Source organism: Dermacentor andersoni, chromosome 8 (assembly GCF_023375885.2).
Source record: "Dermacentor andersoni chromosome 8, qqDerAnde1_hic_scaffold, whole genome shotgun sequence".
Lineage (NCBI taxonomy): Eukaryota > Metazoa > Arthropoda > Arachnida > Ixodida > Ixodidae > Dermacentor > Dermacentor andersoni.
The window spans coordinates 28,168,054-28,189,607 of NC_092821.1; the positions used below are offsets into that span (position 1 = coordinate 28,168,054).

The following is a 21,554-nucleotide window of genomic DNA, read 5'->3' on the forward strand; positions in this document are numbered from 1 at the left end:
AACGTGACATTTTACTTGGGAGAAACCGCGAAGTTATGGTTCGAGATGCCTGAAGCCGACATTAGAAGCTGGGACTCCTGCGAGGAAAAGCTACGCGATCTTTTTGGAAGACCTGTGGGACATCAAATGGAGGCCAAGCAAGAGCTAGCATCTCGTGCCCCGACATCAACCGAATCGTACGTCGCTTATATTCAAGACGTTCTGGCTCTCTGCCGTAAAGCGGACACGGACATGCTGGATGCTGATAAGGTCTGAGAATCTTGAAGTGCATCGCGGACAATGCGTTCAACCTTCTGCTTTGCAGGAACTGCTCAACTGTTGAGTCCATCATTAAGGAATGCCGGAATTTTAAGCAAGCGAAGAGCAAACGCATCGTACAACGCTTCGACCAACTTCCGAATACAGCTGCCACTTCCTTCTGCAACGACCCTCCAGCATCACATCCACCTACAACGCCAAGCTTGACACAGGTCAGCCGCCACGAACTTGAGGCTATGGCCACTTGAGGCCAAGTTCTCACTGTTCCCATACGCATGACAACATGACCATCTCGCTCATTCAAGCTGTTGTCCGCCGAGAAATTATAAACATGGACATCCAGCCTGCCGTCCGCCCACGTCCCACCCCTACGCTCCTGTCATTTTCTCTGCTGCCCCTCGACAGTCGTTCCCGAATTGATATCGGAACCCCTCTGAGTGGCGAACACCGGATGACAGGCCAATTTGCTTTGCTTGCTCCCGGGTCGGTCACATCTCCCACCACTGCCGTAGTAGCCACTGGTACTCGTCGCCTCGACCATATGCTGATCGCCGCTTCGACCGAGACCCTCGGCCTCTGTCGCCCCTCTCTAAACCATATCATGCCTGCCTTCTGGCTCGGGGAAACACCACAAGCCGCTCGCCTTCACCGCAAGGCCGTCGATCCCGTTCGCCTACACCTCGACATCCCTCATCCCCGTCCTACGCAACGTCAAAGTGGAAACATGAATGGGACCATTGTGCAGACAACAAGCTATGTCTCACTAGACCCATACTTGGTGAGTGGAAGTCATGTAACCACCAGGAGCGGTTCTTTGAAGTAGTTTCATGCCGACTACGCATTGGGCACACACACCTCACACACAATTATTTGCTTACGAACATGCGAGAAACGGCAAGAACGACTAAGTTACACATATATTACTGACATGTACACATATTGAAATGCACAGACAAAACCTTTTGCACAGCTTATACCAACCACACATACCTTTACACCCTGCTTTAATTTTAAGAGATAATCCGATAGTCCCATTAGCTGACGTTCGTAAATTTCTAGCAGACACTGGCTTTTTACCTAAAATATAGATTATTAACACAGCCTTCCCCTCTCTAAAGTAAAATTTAAAACACCTCATGTTTGGTGCAGCGTAGCCTTAGCTGCTTTTGCGCCATTAAACCGCATTTAACTAACAAAAAACCGTTTCGATCGGTCTAGTCAACCTGGTCAAACCTTGTACCAACAGACATTATGCACCATGGGAATGGAGTGAAGGCACTTACCACGGCCAGGTCATTCACCGTAGGTTCCTGTTATCCGAAAAATTGAATATTCGAAAAATCAAGCACTAGATATTCCTTTCATAAAATTCGAAGTTCACTATTCGATTCATAATTGAATGTTTGAGTAGTTGCACACTCCTAGAAAATATGCTCCTAAAAGGAGAGTGAACATGCGGGTACACTAGTGACATGGTTGAGCAGAAATGTGTAAACATACCGGTATGTCAGTGACACTGAAAGGGTTAAGCACTTCGAATTGTTAATTCTAGAGTACTTGTACAGAACACTAAAACTCGTCAACAATCCAGGGTGCTTGAAGCCTTGTAGCATTGTGGTCGTGGCCAAAAGTTAGTAGTGTTTTCTGACATAATTATTATATCATTGGTGCTCTCCAACAAAGTACTAGAACTGCGCCACTATCAGGGACATGCAAATGTTTCTCTGTTGTTGTCATCATCATCATCATCAGCCTGTTTTATGTCCACTGCAGGGTGAAGGCCTCTCCCTGCGATCTCCAATTACCCCTGTCCTGCACAAACCGATTCCAACTAACACCCGCAAATTTCCTAATTTCGTAGCACCACCTAGTCTTCTGCCGTACTCTACTGCGCTTTCCTTCTCTTGGTACCCATTCTTTGCCCTAATGGTCCAACAGTTATCTAATCTGCACATTACATGACTGGCCCAGTGCCATTTCTTTCTCTTAATGTCAATTAGAATATCGTCTATACCCATTTGCTCTCTGATCCAAACCGCTCTCTTTCTGTTGCTTAAAGTTATGCCTAGCATACTTCGTTCCATCCCTCTTTGTGCGGTCCTTAACTTGCGCTCAAGTTTCTTTGTCAGTCTCCAAGTCTCAGCTCCATATGTCAGCACAGGTAAAATACACTGATTGTATACCTTCCTTTTCAATGATAACGGTAGGCCTCCAGTCAGGAGCTCACAATGTCTACCGTATGTGATCCAACCCATTTTTATTCTTCTGTGGATCTCCTTCTCATGGTCAGGGTTCCCTGCAATTAGTTGACCTAGGTAAACGTACTCCTCCACAAATTCTAGAGGCTGACTTGCGATCTTGAACTTTTGTTCCCTTGCCCGGTTGTTCATCATTATCTTTGTCTTCTGCATATTAATCTCCAACCCCACTCTTTCCCTCTCTGTTAAGGTCCTCAATCATTTGTTGTAACTCATCTGCAGTGTTGCTGAATAGAACAATGCCATCGCAAACCGAAGGTTGCTGAGGTGCTGTCGATCCTTACTCCTAAACCTTCGCACTTTAATAGCTTGAATACTTCTTCGAAGCACGCAGTGAATAGCATTGGAGAGATTGTGTCTCCTTGCTTGACCCCTTCCTTTATAGGTATCTTCCTACTTTTCTTGTATAGAATTAAGGTGGCTGTGGAATCTCTGTAGATAATTTTCAGGGTATTTACGTAAGCGGTCTGTGCTCCTTGATTACACAATGCTTCTATGATTGCTGGTATCTCTACTGAATGAAATGCTTTTTCGTAATCCATGAAAGCCATATAGAGAGGCTTATTGTACTCTGCGTATTTCTTGATAACCTGATTAATAACACGGATGTAATCTATTGTAGAGTATCCCTTCCTGAAGCCAGCCTGTTCCCTTAGTTGACTAAAGTGCAATGTTGCTCTTATTCTATTGGAGATTATTTTGGTAAATATAATGCTGGGAGTAAGCTAATGGGCCTATAATTTTTCAGTTCTTTAACGTCTCCTTTTTGTGGATTAATTAATAAACCAGTTTATGCCATCAGCGACCGGGAAGCTAAAAAAATTCGAAGTGATTAAGAACAATGAAGCAATGCTGGCCAAGGCGTCTAGCAGGAGTAGCCAGGAATGAGCATGTGCTGGTACACATCTATTGTAGATGCTAACTGCTAGTCGTAAGCTTAGCGTTGTTCGAGACTAGTTGGGTGTTCAAAACTAGTTAAATTAGCGAGGGCTTATGGCTACCACACTGACAAGCAGTGTGGCCAGAGTTTCATTCCTACTTGAATGGGTGCGGCCCAGAGGGAGCAGACGATAGTCGGTGTCTTCCCGAAATGCGTAATAGTTATTAAAAATTTGAAATGCAGATTTTGGCTTACTTGAGCTTGTTTAATTTTCTGCATCAATCAATATAGACAGTAACAGCAAGAAGAAGCTCACCGATTCAAGCACCTTTCTGGATTATTGTCGGTTACCGGCCAATAGCCGCTGTCTGTGAGAATCTCGCATGTGATGACATATGCAAGTATTAGCAGCTTCAAAACGGATTATAGACCTGTGTGCTTGAGAAAAAGTTAACTTCGCTCTCCACTTGTGAACTCCACATGCCTTGCACAACTGTGAAATTTAGCTGAGCTGTTCACAGCAGCAGTATTTTTTTCCGCGAAATGTGTTTTTTTACCAAGCCCAAGGAGTGACTCGGGACCCCTTTAAGCTAGCACATCCAAGTTATGCACACAGTAAGCCTCTGCATGCACCTTGCACAGGAGAAGGGAAAAGTCACTTAAAGGATGTCCGTTTAACAGCGATGGTAACTGTACTTGTCTTATAATAGAATAATAGTGAAAATAGTTCTTCACACAGTTTTTTCAATGCAGCTATTGTGGACTTAAACTTGTGTCTACGCTTCCTTTGACTTGTTATGCTCATTGTTTTGCTTGTGAAACTAATTCCGGTAATGTGTCCATAATTGATATAACACACCACGGTCCGTGACCATTGTGGCTCTCTTGTGCAGCACCACGATGGACTCGTCCACCAGCACGTACAACACTGCGCAAGCTGAGGTGGGTGCCATATGACTGTCCAGCGATATTGTGTGCAGGGGAATTTTTCCTTCGGAGAGGCATTTCTTGTTGAAACGTCAATGGAGAGGAAAGTTTCACGGTATATTGCAGAGATTTCTCAAAAATTTATGGAGTAAAAGAATACTGGCGTGAGATATCTTCGGCTTGTTAGGGTTTTTTTTTTTTTTTCATCGCGTAATTTCCGTGGAAAATAGAGCATCTGGAGCACCTGGTGCATCTGTTAGAGTAGTGCCAGAAGCCTATAGTTACACCTATATGCAGACTCTCTATATGCGTGCTGTTCTGTATTGAGCCATGTCGCATGATGCAGTTTTTGTGAAACAGAAGTCTGTGAGAAACCGAGAAAAGCCAGTTGTGACGTAAAACTGATGCGATGCATCTGAACATTGATGCACGAGCGAGAGGAGCATACGTGCTGGCATATCCTGCCTGAAGCGTCTCTAATCCAAGTCAGTGGCAAGTGTGTGTTGTCGGCAGCAACACGACTCTGCAACAATTTCTCTGCAACAGAATGGTGGTGCCATCTCCCATCTCTGTCACTGCGTGCTGTGCTTTGCTGTAGCGGCAACAGATGGCACCACCGTTTCCTTGGCAGTGGCATCACAACCTCCATGTCTGTATAACCATAGACTAGGGCTTTGTCTCTTGATATTGAGAACCAATCTCGAAAAGATTGCCGAGATAATGCTCGGACGTTGCTAGGATAGATAAAACGTAGTGAAAGTCTGCAGCACTGTATTCTTCCCATGATGGGTGCAAACAAGTTAGAAGTAGCTGCCCATTCGATCTGAAGTGTGGCAGTTGCCAGTATGCCAGGCGATGATGTGATTTTTGTAGCACTTGAAAGTCTGCAGAAAACATTGATAAAAACCGCTTCTGCAGTGAAAGACCTCATTTGTTGTAGCAGAGTTGTTTTAGGAGTAATGGGGCATTCATACTTAAGTGCCAACTGAAACACTAGTATTGAATGCACTAGTGGAATGTGCTGAAAAAACAACAAGAGTTACACTTAATACTCGGTTGTGTGCTTCTCCAGCAGATGACAGCACCAACAAATTCACCTATATAAATGCTGCTAATAATTGGTGCATAGAGAACAGAGATTTGTCAGTTTAGCTTAAGAAATCCAGTGAAACCGATCAAGTGCCCAGTTTTGCATGGAAATATTGCTTCTAGTTGGAAATAATACAGTAACAATTATATTTTGGACAGCATTTTCATCTGTGGTGATTCGCACGTCCTGCAGTGTGCAAATGCATAATTTGCGTCCGAATGTAAGTGTGACACATGAGCTTGCATGCTAAAGGTCATTTTGTAAAAATGGCTACTTCGTGTATGGAGCTTCTTGAATGAGTGCTTGACTGAATTTTGCATTGTGACGGAGTTTCATACAACATCTGCCAGAAGACAGTCTGTGGTGCAGTCTTCAGTCGTCATGACAACATGGGTGGCATGAATTTTCCCTGCATTGTAATGAATGAAGTCATCGCAAACATGTTTTGTGGCTTCTGTACACTTCGGTTTGTCCTTACAGCAGTGTTCCTCTAGAGCAACCTTGGGTTTAGCATCGTGATATGTTTCAGTTTATTGTGGGACTCTATCCTCTGTTTTACTGCATGCCGATGCCCTCCACTGTTGCAATAGTATATCGTATTTACTCGCATCATAAACACACTTTCCTTTCTCAAAAAAATTTCGCGAAGTTTAGGGGTGTGTTCATTATGTGGGGTAAAAGTTCTAGCAATTTTTTTTCCTGCGGCCACCTCTAAAAAGTAGGAGACACCCTGTACAATTCAGTGTCGGATCTGGTGCCATTGCACAGCAAAACGCCTTGGATCTGGCTGCTGTTCCGGCATGTCAGACACCGTATTGGACACTGAATTGTACCGTGTGTGTCCTACTTTCGTCGCATGCCACAAGCATTTAATATGGCGCTACGGCATGGCGAAATGCCTCATATCCGATTTCTGTTCCAGCACGTCAGATGGCACGTTGAGCACTGAATCGTACCGTGCGTTTCCTAATTCACAGCAGCAATTTCGGAGCGTGATCATTATTCAAAAAAAAAAAGAAAACACACTTTTCGATTGCGAAAATAGGGGGTGCATTCATTACATGTCTGTCCATTACGCGAGTAAGTACAGTAAGCTGAACTGTGACTGAAGCAAGGACATCAAAGAAAAATGCACATGACAGGATCAGCACTTGTACTGTGGTGCATGTTTTTCATCTGTGTCCTTGTTTGTAGTGACATGTAGATGTAGCTCATGCATGATGTCATTGTTTAGTAGCTTTAGCCCATGCATGATGCCATTGTATAGTAGCTGTAGCCCATTCATGGTGCCATTGTATAGTAGCTGTAGCCCATGCATGGTGCCATTGTATAGTAGCTGTAGCCCATTCATGGTGCCATTGTATAGTAGCTGTAGCTCATGCATGGTGCCATTGTATAGTAGCTTAGCTCATGCATGGTGCCATTGTATAGTAGCTGTAGCTCATGCATGGTGCCATTGTATAGTAGCTTAGCTCATGCATGATGCCATTCTATAGTCTGTACCCAGTGTACATTCGTAACACTGCTCTGCAGTTTTAACTGGCTGTTTATGTGTGAAATGGTGAATCTCAAACAAGACAGTTGTACAACTATGTTATTTTATAGAGGCTTGGAATGTGCAGTTGCACATATCAAATGACAGCACGGCCCAGTCTTTTGCAGTCACCAATTATTTTTTGTGGTATCGCTGGCTTTGACACATAGACAAACATATGACGACCTGATACAACACACACCATCACCATAACACACAGAAGCATGCTTATGCACTTCCCTGTGGGATGTAACTGTGCAGCTGTCCAACCAACAGCAGCAGCAGTGGCATGTGCGTCAGGGCATTGTGGAAACCCGCCACCGTCAGCATACCTCATTTGCCACCAGGTGGGTGAATTGTTCTTGCTCATGTGTACTACTTCCATGTACTGCGCACAACCATCACCAAGGAGGTAGCCAAAAAGAACATTCAGTCTTGTTGCAATCGCTTATGCAACAAGTTGGGATAGTATGAAACTCGGCATTGTTAGAGGTGCATCCAGCACTTTCTTAGAGGAGTGCTGGCATATTTCTTCATCTTATTTTTCTTTCTTAGTTAAACAAATGTCTAGGACCTCCAACCCCTAGAAAAAATACTGGGAAGGCTCACAGTGTCCAAGATGGTAAATAATCTAAACAAGTTGACTTGTCTAGGTTATCAAGGCTGCTAGAGAAATGAACTGCAAATGTGACACATGAAAGAGGAAAAAAACGAGGGTTCAGTGATTCTTTGTAATGCTTTTATTTAAACAAGCAAAACAAAAGTTTTGGCGCGCACATGCACGTAACGTCCATCTAAGTTCGTCAAAATTGAAGTTGGTGTCTCGTGCAGTTGTTTTAGTACAGTTAAACCTCGATATAACAAAGTAGTTAAAATCGGCAGTTTGCTTTGTTATATCGAAATTCGCCCTTTTATGCAAATAAGTAAAGTTGCCGATCGATTTTTCTTACGTGGAAAGGGGCCGCAGAATTTCCGAATTATTGAGCAGTCGAAAAAATCAAATTTGAAAAAACAATAATTTTGATGAATTTGGGAGTCGGCGACTAATGATACGATTTAATGCCACGTCGACGATATCTTCACTAGGTGGTATCGATTAAGCGAAGCCAACCACGCTTTCGCGTGCACTTGACCCCCGCGGCTGATAGCGTAACCCGCACTGGGACGATGCTATCGTGAAAAGCGCAGGCAGCAGGGAGCGAATGCTTCGTCTGTCTCTTGCTCCAACGGGTCACAGAAACTCAAGATTACGAAACCTTCAATACTAAACGCGCGGGAAGACAGATTACGTGGTGTCAAGCCATCTCGGCATGCCCACTATTTGCATACGCGGCACATTACCTCTTAAGCAGGGTGCGCAGCTGTGCATGCTCCTCGCATGCGCTTGATCTTGTTATCGCGAGGTCGCTCACCTCCCCCCCCCTCTTTGCCTTTGCTCGCGCGGAAAGGAGGCACTCATAAAGCCACCATCTTGCTTTCTCACCCTCATGCACTTTCACTCACACTTAAAGCACACAGTGCACGGGGCACAATGTGATCCTATCACACTTGGACTTTATACGGAAAACATAATGTAGCTTCACTTTGGCGGTCACTCTTGTCGCACGATTCGGGAGGCCCGTTTCCAAACAGCCGCCAGCCGCTTGTAATTCAATCATTTGATGACGTGCATTCGCAGAAGTTTCCATTTATTGTCTCGGCATACCTTTGCGGTGGAAGCGAAGTTTCGTTACATTGGGGGGGGGGGGGGGGGGAACTCCATATAAACATACTTCGTTGTATTGAGGTTCTAATTACATGGTGTTCTATGGACAAGAGGTTATGAAAAGTTAAATACTTCGTTGTATAGAGAATTTTGTTATATTGAAGTTTTTTACATTGAGGTTTAACTGTACTTTGGTAAATTTAGCGAATTGCAGCTGTATGACACTCTAGAATGCTCGGATAAGTAACTTTCTGCAAAGGCTGTAACTAAGCTACAAAGTAGAAACATTTATTGTTTGTCGTGCACGACATGCTTCCTACTTCAACGAAATATAAGCCTTGTATATTTATCCAGGATACCGAGGAACAGCAACTGCACATCATGTATAAAGCATAAAAATTGGGAGAAGATGAGTATTCAGTAACTATTGTTAAAGCACATAATTACCTTGGGCGCTCCAAACTTCCGGCACGTGTGGCCCATAAAATTGCCCTGTTTCTTCAAAATATAAAGTATCTGCCATTTATGACCCGCCCACAGAAGAGGGAGAAAATTTTAAGCATTCGATAGAACACTTCTGGGCCACTAACCAGAGCTTAACAATTTTTTTTAAAACGGCTAATTGAAACAGACCATTTCACAATTTGCCGGCTTATTGCACTCAACAACCCCCACATTTCCTCAAAATGTAGACTGTGAGTGATTTAGTATTTTCCTAATCATGAAAATTGGCATAGTAGATCATTCTTTAGCAGTTCTAGTCGCAATAATAGCTTCACTGTAAAAAGAATCTCGTCTTTGCCTTCCGCAAATTTCCACCAGACGGTGAATGCCGACAAGCTTGGCTGACTGACATGTCTAAACAGGGATCCGTAGGGACCAGAAACCAGGTGGATAGAGTACTATCCGTTCCATCGTGCCTTTGAGGACACGAACATGACCAAAGTGTTGACCATGCGGCCATGCCACGAGGATGGCTCAAAGTCTAAATTTGTTTTTTCACTTTTTGCATCCGACACAAACATATTGTAACTGATAACACAAGCCCTCATATCATGAAGGACAACATTTTGTCTAATAAATTAAACCATTCATTCTGTCACACCAAGTGTTCTCTTCGTTGTGGGAATACAGCCTTGCACGGACGCTGTGTAGACCATATGGAAGCATTGATTTTTGTGGGCAGAAGAGTTTTCTATGGGCAGCACTCAGTGCTCCACTCATCCTGTTTTGTTTACATCTCTTTGTTTGTCATGTTTTTGTGCCTGCATTGCCTATACTTTCATAATGTAGCAACTAGCCTAAACCAGAGGTTTATTCGAATTTATTTATTTGTTTCTTCTTTTTAATTAATCTTTCAGCTGTGGACATTGTGCCTTTTTTTTTTCTCGCATTCATATTTATGAGCGCCGATTAGTGTGCTCTCTTCAGCTATGCATGCTAACTAGACCAGTTGTCGAACGTGCCTTAAGGGAAACATGCAAGAAAAGCATGTGTACGCACTTTCCAGATGACTGATGTATATTGGATTGCATTAAAATGAGATGTAGATAGCTCTCTTGCCAGCACTCGAAACCGCCACTACCTGGCCACCAAATGTGAATGCGAGAGCGAGGAGAAAAGCGTTACAAGTGTGTTGCTCACAGAATTTCAGCTCGGCATTCATTCCTAATTATCATTAAGCAATGTTATTGTGTATACCTTTAGCCCTTATACATTTGTGATGACTGTCATTGCACTGGATTCCTGTTTCTGTTTTGCTGTGTGGTGCTGATGTATTATTATGCCTGCATGTATGATCTGTACGCCCACCTGCTATGGTCTTGGAAAGAGACTGGCAGTATTGAAAATAATAATAATAATAAGTACTCGTGTATTGTGAAATTCTTTAAATAAACGGTCCAGACAGCTTGTAAGTTATCTCAACGGGAATATAAGGCTCACCCGTTGTAAGCCTACAGACAAGGCAAGGTCTTATTTTAATGGTTTTTACAACCTCTCACTCCCTTGCACTGCTTTTCGGACAAACCCGATCCAAAGACGAAGGTTCAATGCATCGCTAGCTACCATAACATCACGTGCCGTAAGAATGACAAGCAAATACACGTGGCAAGCTCGGACCGTACCGGAGTAAACACCGGGCTTAGAAGGCCCATCAGGCTTAGAAGGAGCAGGAAGGAACCTGCCACGCATGTTTGATCACGTTATGGTGCACTCGCTCACGCTTCTCTCCTAGCATGGGCTCAGTCATGTCATCTCCAACATTGGGCATGCGCGAGTATGGTGCTTGTCAAGCCATCATCCTTCTCGGGTCACCCTCCCAGGTTTTTCCTAGCACCCACAACACACGCTGATGTTTTTCTATGCGAGCCTATAGGGACGGTTTTGCATGTGCGCTGTACCGATAATTGATTCGGCTTTACATTTAAAGGGGCTCTCCTTAGTTTGAACTCAGTTATATTCTAATAAAGTTCCGGTCCTTTTGGGGGTTCAAATTAATGTGGTTCCACCGTACTCTAACTTAAGCTCCTTTACCTGGCCACCTGGAGCTTACAGTATGCTAAAGGAATAATGTGCAGGTCTGTGCAATGTGGCAGGGAAAGAGGAATTAGCGTTTTGTCCACCGTTTACTTTCCATCTGCCAGTTGTGAATGTGCACCTGCCCGATACTTTTTTAAAGTGAACAAGGGAAATTTATTGTATGGGTGCCAAGTATCTTGCATGAAAGTGAGTGGGGGGGAGGGGAGGTCAGGGAAGGAAGAAGTGCTCCCTCTCTACCTATGCCCACATCACACATGTCACTCATGAGGAGCTCCCACAGACGCTATTGTTGGCGAAAAATGCCAAGTGGGAAAGGACAGTGATGGGGTAAGAGGAGGGCATTCGCCACGGTGGGCATGGGAGATTCACCGCCAGTCGCGCTGCCACTTGGCATTCTAAAAGCTGTGCCATTCACTTTGGCGGCTCTTTAATACGTAAACATTTTAAAGTTTATTTAATCAACATTATGAAATGCCACTAAATGAATCTTCCTTGAGGCAGAGAAAAGAGCGGCGATAGCAATTTGCTGAGCCAGAATGCTGTGGGTGTGCTGCGAAATGTGGTGCCGCATGAGACCGTCATCTCCAACGGATGCAAGACTCCGAAGTTGAGCATGTTTTGGCTTTAACATCTGACAGTCTTTTGGAGTTTTGGTGGTTCCTCGATGGGACTTCGATGATCCGTGGACATTCACAGGTAGCTCAGTATGATAAGAAAGCTATTTGCTTACTTGGATAATCATCTTCTGTGGTTTCTGCATAAACTTCTCTGTTGAATGGTCAGCTCTTGAAATACTTTCTTTTTATCTTTTTTTCTCTTAAGTAAACATCGCGTTGGGTTGCTTTGACGACTGAGTGATTACATCTCACCCATTATCTCTCTCCATCAGGGGTACCAATGTGTGCCGTGTGGATGACGCCATCCTTGAGGGCCTTGGAGATGGCGAGCGATACCACGTAAGACGGCCCTCTAATTGTGTTTTCTGTTGGAAGTTTTGTGGCGCAGCAATATGGGATTGCTACTACAGTGTAACCCACTCAGGAGCGAATTTATAGGACAGTTTAAAGGGCGCAGCAGCAACAATTGTTTTGCTTCTTTATTATTATTATATTGCCATCACTGTACCTACTGTGCTTTTGCTCTCGAATTAAGCAAATAGGTTAATTTTTTGAGGCCGTCTATAGGCTCGAACACGTTATCAGTCAAATAACATTTTCGCCATTCATTGGGAACCTGCCTCAAAGCTTAATCAGAAATCAGTCTATCTTTATTAGGAAGTTTGCTCCCACTGCCCCTGGCTTAATATGCAACGGCTCTAACAGCAGCGAACTCGTTGGGAAAGCGACTGCTCTAGTAGCATTGACAGTGCTGGCTCAGTGTACTGTGCACCGCTGTGTATGTGTTTAAAAATGGTATCTGTATTTTTATGGTGGTGTAGGGAGGGGGAGGGGGGGGGGAGGTATTCGAAGTTACACCAACTAGTGCATTGTGGGATGCAGCACTTATGGCAACACAGTGGGAACAAAAATTTCTAGGGGCATTAGGAGATAAAGCGCCACAAGGTTTGGCCACAGCTGCTTCGCAGGCAAAAATAAGTACATTTGTGCTTTACATTTGGAAACTATATTTCTGAGTGAGCATCTAGTTGTTTGAGAAAACTGCCAAATTTCAGCACATTTATTATTGCGGTACTTATGAAAGCAGCAGTTTTTAACAAGCACTTACGTGCATTGTTTGAATGCGGACTTAATCTTACAATATTTTACTATGTCCTTTCTTTTTTTTCGCACCAAGCGCAGCTAAATGTGGCTGCCCACAAGGAATTCAAAAATATGCAGTAAGCCCTTTCTCGTCAACGTAAAATTCTATGAAGAATTGCATCCTACTTAAAATCTATATATTTTTCCGCAAGTCTACAAGAGGTGTCCACAAGCGGCTCATATCAACGGTATTAATGGTAATGTGAGGCATGCATCAGTCACTTTATATGTTTCTAAATTTTTAATGTAGAATCAGAGCATAACATGGCTGCGTAAAAGAAAGAAAGCTGCTCCCAGCAATAACTGCCATGAGGTTAAAGCTCTTGCCATAAGGAACTATTGAGTGTATTAGCTAGTGTGATCATTTGTAGAAACTAAGGGGTGTCAGGTTCAATGTGTTCGTGGCAGCCCATTGCCTGCTGTTTGATATTCACCATCCATAGACATCGTTTTTTATCTTTAGGAAATGGCAACCATTTTGCCAGCCATTTTGCGAATGATTAGAGCACTGAGGGGTGCAACGACCAGTCAATTTTGAGTACTCACAGCAAGGCCAGGATGACGGCTGCTGACCATGCACGTGTACGGCGGCCGTCTGAAGCGAGATCGAAAATGGTGGAGTGTGCCGAAAAAGCTGGTTTTGAAGCTGTTTTGTTGGCATCGATCCCTTCAAAGAATGTTGCCACCCTGCACAGAGCGGGGTAGGAGGTGCAAATTGAGGTACCCTAAGTGAAAAGCGAAGTCAGTCACGTGACCGTAGGATTGTAGCTGTTCTGCAGTCTTGTTGGTGCAGTCTCTGCAGCTGCCTGCATGGGGCATCGTGCATGTATTCATGCTCGCTGTAGTTTTGTTTTTCACTAGTCAATGCCTATGCATCATTCTGTGCTTGAACAGTGAAGATGAGCATACTTAAGTTCTTTTTGCATTGTTCTTTCGTAGCACAAATTTTAGCGATGCCTTTATGTATGGGTGCTTGAAGTTGACACTGATTGTTTTGATGTTTGCTTATTGTGCATGTCCCACTGGTTGGATAACCTGTGTTGCCGTACATTTTTTAAACACGTGTTTCTTTTTCACGAGATGTTTATTCTGTTGTTACTTCTTTTTTCCAGATTAAACGTGGTTATGTTTCTTTCTCTCTCTTTTTACCTGCATAGTGTTTAAACTGCGCTGTGGACCCAATTGCTTGCGCACGGGTGCAGCAGTGGCCTAGGTTGCTTCATGTGGAGAATTTTGCAGCACGTTCTTTGTAGCTACGGTATATGCACACGGGCAGTTTGCATTCCCCATTTCGCTTGTACCAATCTTGGCAGCTGACTTTTGCATATTGCAAGAACCTGTAGTATAGAAGACTGAATTGTTGCTGGCATGGTGTCTGCCTAAGTAATTTAAGACAGAATAGTTATTGTTTTGCAAAACATTTCTTGTGTTTGAACTCATTGCTCTACCAAAACAAAAAACAATGCAGGTCACATGCTTTGTTGTTGCTTTTCCATCCAGCAGCATGAAGACATGGTAGAAGTTAAGAAAGGCCACACAGTTTTGCAAAGTGTAACTCGAGCCTTGAGGTGGCACTTGCAAAGGTTTGAGAGGTGGAGAAACAGTTATGTAAGACAATCAAATTGTAAGTGCTTCTTAGCCATGCTGTTACATTGCCTAGAAATGTCTGAATAAATTACCGTGGTGTTCACTAACCCTAGCTTTTCTGCACATTCTGTTGAAAAACACCTCCACTCACTTCACCAGCACTGGAAAGCTAATCGAAAAACTGCATGAAAAATGCCCTTCTTCTTTACATATTTAACCTTCTAGGTGTTGGATTTTTTTCGGAGGTGACACACCTCCAGCCTCGATTTTTCTTCTGGGATATTATAAAACAAACACATTGTCTTTATTTTTGGTTGTACAGAATGGAAAATATTACACAGGTAATGGCAAATGCTCTCTGAGTGTGGTTGTCACATCCCTGTCAGATGTCAGTGACATGGTAGAGCAGAAATATTAAAACATACCAGTACGTCAGTGACACTGAAAGGGTTAATGGTGCAGAATGCAAGCTTTTCTGGCTTTTACTCTGCTTTACTATCTTAATGGTGTAAATTAAATTTTCATGATCCGTATTGCCCCAAAATCAGAATTTGCCTGCTCCAAACTCCTCCACAAGGAAATTTCACCTGCTTTAAGATTGCTACAAAATGGCTTTGAGCATGGCCATCTCATGATCATCTTTTTTCTAGCATAAATGTAAGCATTCAATTTTGTGATAAGCTTTCTGGTATGTTATTCAATTCGATATTTAATTCTTTTCTTGCTTCAATTCGAGATCTACTATTTGGTATTTGCACACGGGTGTCTTTTCTTTTTTTTTTTAGACATTGTTGCATTATCAAAATTTTGTCTGTTTCTACCTTTTAGGTCAAAGTCGTCATAATTCCGTTTTCAGTTTAACGCATAGATGTAGGTGACGTAGCACGTTGCCACTGACCCTGACACACACAGTAGTAACATCAGCAAATTGGTGAGCATCGGAGGCGCACAGTCAAGCAGCCAAACCGTACGTTACGTGTGCCCTAGTGACGTGGGCCAACCACTGGCTAGTTCAACACTGCGCTTATAACAGGCGACGGAATGAAAAATGGCCTACTAACCGTAGTGAGTTTCAAAGACAATTGTACGCATTGTCATTTGTGTGGAATTTCATATACTGCTTCACTAAAGCGTCGCTTCCGACAGATTTCACATAGACCGCAGTCGTGGCCCGGTGAGTAGGACGTGTGGCTTGGCCATGGGAGGTGTGTGGTTCAATCTCCACCACTGGACACCCACCGGCTTATGAGATGGGTAAAAGCAGCCCAACCCCCTCTCCCCCAGCCAGGCATCCAGCTTTCGAGGAGTGCGTTGCTTGGGAGAGGTTCGTTCAGACTGCTATGCTTGCTGTGCAAGAACCAAGACAGACAAAATGCCCTGCACTAGCACTAGCGCGCTTGTACCCATTTTGCCAGTGGGTACCTGGCAGCAGCACTCGTCTGCCGCCCTCCCACAGCAGCGGTGGTTGCCGACTGTGCTGTAAAGTATCGAGTGTTATTCCCATGCACTTTGAAGAGACTTGCAGTGTGTGAAAAAGAAAACGTAAATTCAGATGCGGCCAGTTAAGAATACTTGACAAGGAACTAATTGACATATTGATTGGTAAGATTTTACCTCTGAAAGCAACACTGGAGCTGCGAGGTGTGCCAGAGCGAAGGTGCTAAAGAATTTTGACCACCTTGGATTCTTGAATGTGCACCCAAATATAAGTGCACGAGCGTTCTCGCATGTCGCCTCCATCGAAATTAGGTCGGTACAGCTGGCCGCACAATGGCTCACTGCACTGGCTGCTGTATGCAAATGGGCTACCTTCCTCCTTGGATACCTTTTTTTGGTGCAGTTAAAAGCAATGAAAACCGTCATTGCAGAAGGAGCTGGTGGGCCGCTCTGTGTGTGCCGAGACCACTTCACAGCCCAGGAAGCTTGAAGAGGAGGATAAGACACTGGTGGCCGACTTCTGTGAGGAGCTTTGTGCACAATCTCTTTTATTTGTCTTTGCATTTCTCCTGTGTCAAAATTTGAAAATATAAGGTTTTGCCATCGCTTGGAGCAAGCCAGATTTGTATTTTGCCGAATTACATAATTTGTTAGCAATCATTAATCAACTTAATTAAATAGCATATTGAGAGCAAAAGTATTCATAAGAAAATTGTGCAAAATCCTAAAAAAAAAAAATTCCCAATGCAGCTTTCTGTTGCTGAGTACGTGCCACATAATGTTTTTTTCCAAGCCTGAAAGAAGTCCGCAAAAGCCCATGAAAACTGATGCACTTCTAGCCGCATGGCACTTCTTCGTGTTTTGCAGGCTTTCTTTCAGGCTTGGAAAAAACTTCCTTTTTAATACTTGAAGGTACTGAATAGTTTCTTTTCGAATACGAATAGTTAGTGTGTAGTATTCGATCCATATTTTCAACTTTGAATATTCGCCCACCCCGAACATATAGCGATATTTCACACCAAATAGGCCTAAATCTGCCAGTGTGCAACAATGCTGGTAACTTATTTGATGCAGCGGTTTAAGACTGCAGTAGATGTCAGATAGCTGGCAGTGTGCCTAAACAGCTGCGCTGCAAAGTCACAGGCCATGCCTGCATTCTACCGCTGACCACGTCACCACCGCAATCTACTAATGCCGCTAGCTCTTGCAGACTCATTAGTAGAACAGGTCACTGATCAATGTCAAAAAAAAAAGAAAGCTTGATGCTTGAGATCACTATTCATTGTTCACGATGAGCTGGGTAGTTATTCTGGATGTGTCCGCCTAGTGGAGTGTCCATTTCAGCCGCTGCTCATCGGTTGGAACAGTACCAGTGAGGAAGAGACTGGCTGAGGGCATGTGCCTCCGGCTCACTGGTACCCCAGCCCAGCCAGTCCACACCTCATCAGCATCCAAAATGGACAGTCCACCAGGTGGACTCCTACAGAATACCCCCCTGGCCACCACAAGATTTATTGATATATGCTTGAGTGCTCATCGCAGTCCAGATTGCCTAGCACCCTGTTTAGTGTTTTCTGGCATTTGGGTGACCACCGATACCAGACACAGTCTTGATTATGCACTTCTGCGCTCTGTGCATACAACATATGCACTTGAGGGTAACATACGTACCGTATTTGCACAAAAATACGCGACCACAAGAACACTATTTGGGGGGAACTTTTGCTCTCCCTGAAAAAGAAAAAATTACAATTACAATTGTAACGTGAAGTGATGCCGCAGAGAAACCGGAAATGATGCCTAAAAGCCAATGCTCGCAGGGCTTTATTCATTGTTACTGCAAACTGCCGTTGCAAAATAAAGTGAGAGGATGAGTGCTGACATCTCTTCACTGTCCACAAGAGCATTGTCGTCCTTCGTTACACCACCAAGGTTATTTGACCTGCAGCTACACTTCGGAAATGCTCCCAACACAATTGAACACAGCAAAGCCTTTCACAAATTGCGTGGTTATGAACATTCGAAGACCCCACGCATGATGTGTGTGCATGACTGCGGCGACCGTGTTGCTCAAGGTTTTGAATAAAGTGCCCTAACCACATTGGCTAAGGTACTAACAGCATTCTAAATCAGGAGCACAGAGACTGAGCAAAATGCACACTGGGCACCCCCAACTCTCCGTTATTGCACGAGGTGAAGTGGAGCAACCACAGAAAGAAAAAAAGAAAAGAGTTATGTTCATGTCACCAATCCAAATACTATAACATGTGCATTTTGAGGCAAATATTTTCCAAAGAAAAGTTGGGTTATCTTTGCACAAATATGGTGCTATTACACCTTAATGAAGTGCAGGCAGCAGACTACATGGTTTGCAGTACGTAAGAGGGAAGAGTGCTTGTACATGTGCTGCACAATCAGACCACAGCTGTGATGAACTGCTGCACAGTCAAGGACTCTTTCGCCCATCCATCAGGGTGCCGGAACAAAATGTTTTTCGTTCTGGTTTTAGTTTCATTCCACTGAAAAAAAAAAGTTCGGTTCTGATTCTGCTCCGCAACGAAAAAGAATATGGTCCGTAACAGTTCATAACAGTTTTGGATCGCACAAAAAATTTTTGAATCTAAGTGTCGATAAAACATGGTATTTATTTTTCTCAATAAGTGAATTATGAATTCTGAGGTCATGCTAACTGCCTCGAGTCCAAAGGCACCGAGCGTGATCTCAGAAGCAGCACGTCCTTGAGTGCACACGCCAAAATGTGAGACTGCTGTTACGACAAAACAAAGTTAAACGAATGACAAAGCTTCGGTAACAAAGCATTGCACCCGTTGAAAACAAAACGACACGCTCTTCAGCGCGCAAGCCCCGAGTTTTGCTACGATGCCGATCTGCTAGTGCACGAAGCAGCAGGCTTAAGATTAGTGGAGCGCCCGACCGGCTATCGCTCGCACTATTCCTGCCCGAGATACGGGCAGGATTCCCCAGATATACGCGCTAATTCTGAGGTTGCCTGAAGTCGGTTGTTTCAGATTACCGAATTTCCCCTTGAACCGAAAACCAATAAATAATATTGCAGTTTTACTCTGAAAAGAAATAATAAATAATGGTTTGGTTAAGTTCCGTTCTGGTCAAAAATATTGTTTCGTTTTTTTTTTTTTTCTTGTTTTTTTTCCCCCCCGTTCCAGTTCGACACACTGGTTGTCATATTGTAGTGATGAAGAAACACAGTGCCAAAACTCTGGGTCAAAACTCTAACTCTTTAGTGGGCGAACTTATACCTAGAAAAACAAGCGTTCCAGAATAATGCCCGTGCTTGCTTGCATTCAAGTATGTGCTGCAACAGTGTTCACATTGCATGTGCAATTTTATTAGACAAGACACTTTCCTTATGGAATCCGCAACAGCATTCAAGAATTTTTGGATACTGTTGGCACGTATTTCGCTGAGCCACAAATTGATAAAAGTGGCAATCTGGTCAAAAACGGTCACCATCAGAAAGCAATGCAATGTACGCATTATATTTTGTAATGATCCATTTTATTTTCCATTCTTGCTGCCTATCATCATTTATTCAGATGGAGTTATGCTACCATTATCGCCACAAGATGAGCCATTCAACAAGACACGTGATAAGGCTAACAGAGAATGAAATGGATTGTCGCATACTACAACCTCTGCTTTTATGTTCTTGGCAATTGCTCATCAGCATTTTCACTGGCACAGGGCCAGAAGCTCCTAATAAATTTGCTCATTTCTTGCAAAGCTCACTGCTGGTCACCAGTATAAAAGGCTCTTTTAGTGCGTTTTTACAAGTACCTACTGACATTTGGAAACTAGTGTTGTACGATATCAGGCTTGCAGCGCTTCGCTAGCAAGCTCACAAATGCCTTGGCAAGACCTCTTGTGCAGCTTTTGCACGCACAGTGACAGGGAAGATGGATTAACATTGACAGCTACAGTAGAGAAAGTGGTCATCTTGCCGACAGATGCTGGCAGAAAACGATCTTTCACGGTCCTTTGAAAATATGTTGCAGGCATCAGCTTCAGCTTACCCAGTGGTGACTCATCACAATTCTCTTGCCCCCGCCACACTTCCATTGTCCTTTGCTCAAGAGCATGATGTACTGTGCACCTAATAGCATGCGTTGTGGTCCCCCTCTTTCTGACACGTTTGTTTCCTTCCTTCCCTGGCGAATGTCATCATACAGCTCTCCCTTCTGGGCTGGCGATGATGGGCGACGACGTTGCCGATAGCAGTGAGGTGAGTCTCCTGAGCCAAGCATGGCACCACAAGCATGTAAAGTGGGACTCCCTTGACGCACAGGTGAAGTCGGTGCAAACGGAACCCCACCATGCATACAAGGTGGAGGTGGTCACCATGACGTGCCCGGTGATCCAGCACACACTCACGGTCACCAGCACCAACTTGCTGACGGGCGAGACCACCGTGACCGAGGAGTCCACTGGTGCCGAGATGGTGCAGGTCCAGTGGAACCCCGACCAGATCAATATCACTACACCCGACACCAGCCTCAACTCGTCAGCTGGTGCCACTGGAGTGCCTGACGTCTCGCCAGCCACGGCACCACCAGCACCGCCGCATGACTAGTTTGCACATGCGCCTGTTGTCATGTGTCCTGTGCTTGCAATTAAAACTGCCATTTCATTGCCTTTGAAGACTTGTTTTTTTTTTTTTTTTTTTCTTCAAGAAAAGACAGAGGTGTCTCACAAAATGGACAGATAAACAATGGGCAAAGAAGGGTGCAGTGAATCTGCACGCCACACTTACTTTTGACAAGACATTTTACTTTAAGGTTTTTAGATATTACTATTAGATATTGTTCTAAAAAGTAACATTGACCATGCTAGTGACTTTACCTTTGACGAGTGTATTAGTGACATTTTAGCCTCTTTTCGGCAACATAGGAAGGGCATGATCATTACACATGCAATGCCTTCTCATGGTTCTCTTCAGTTTTTAGATATTTGTTTACCTTTAGATAACATGCTGACCGTACAGCCCACGTGCACTGAAACATCTACTGCCTGATTCTGCACACAAGTTAGTTAAAACCATGGTACTACTGAACTGAAAAGGTGGTTCAGATCCGGTTTCGGTTCAAGCTGCAATGTTGTTCCTGTTTAGAGAAATAAAATTTTATAATAGTTCACGAAAAAGCACAGTAGGTTTTATCTTGCACTATGGAGGCAACATGCTGCAAAGTGCTGTTGACTTGTCTGCATGACGCACGTGCAGGTTTTGCCAGGAAGTGGAAGGAGTGGGGTTACTGACCCATGGCCCCAGTATAACTTTATAGGGGCATTTGAATATTTTTTTGGATTGTCAAACTTGATTTGTCAAACCTAGACGACGGCCAGGAGTCCTTGGACCCTAGCGGCGGTTTCGGCCAGTCGGACGGTCTTCAGTGGAATCTCCGGATCAGAGCTGAGTAATAAGGTCTCCCATTGTTAGCCAACTTTTCTAATTGATTGGCCAAATACCAACATTCAATAAAAATGACCGTCAAATATAAATATAAATGTTAGCCAACCTTTCTAATTGATTGACCAAATACC

At 43.8% G+C, this 21,554-nt stretch overlaps 1 protein-coding gene across 1 annotated transcript in view; it reads left to right on the forward strand.

The window, feature by feature from the left end:
- LOC126526296 (uncharacterized) overlaps positions 1–20,656 on the forward strand; it is a 137,575-nt gene extending 116,919 nt beyond the window's left edge. Inside the window, exons 14-19 of the mRNA XM_050174202.2 lie at positions 4,290–4,338; positions 7,209–7,294; positions 12,083–12,149; positions 16,409–16,499; positions 20,186–20,238; positions 20,302–20,656. Coding sequence (XP_050030159.2) covers positions 4,290–4,338; positions 7,209–7,294; positions 12,083–12,149; positions 16,409–16,499; positions 20,186–20,238; positions 20,302–20,586 — 631 coding nt within the window. The 3' untranslated portion in view covers positions 20,587–20,656. The remainder of the gene's footprint in view (positions 1–4,289; positions 4,339–7,208; positions 7,295–12,082; positions 12,150–16,408; positions 16,500–20,185; positions 20,239–20,301) is intronic.
- The last annotated feature ends 898 nt before the right edge of the window (positions 20,657–21,554 follow it).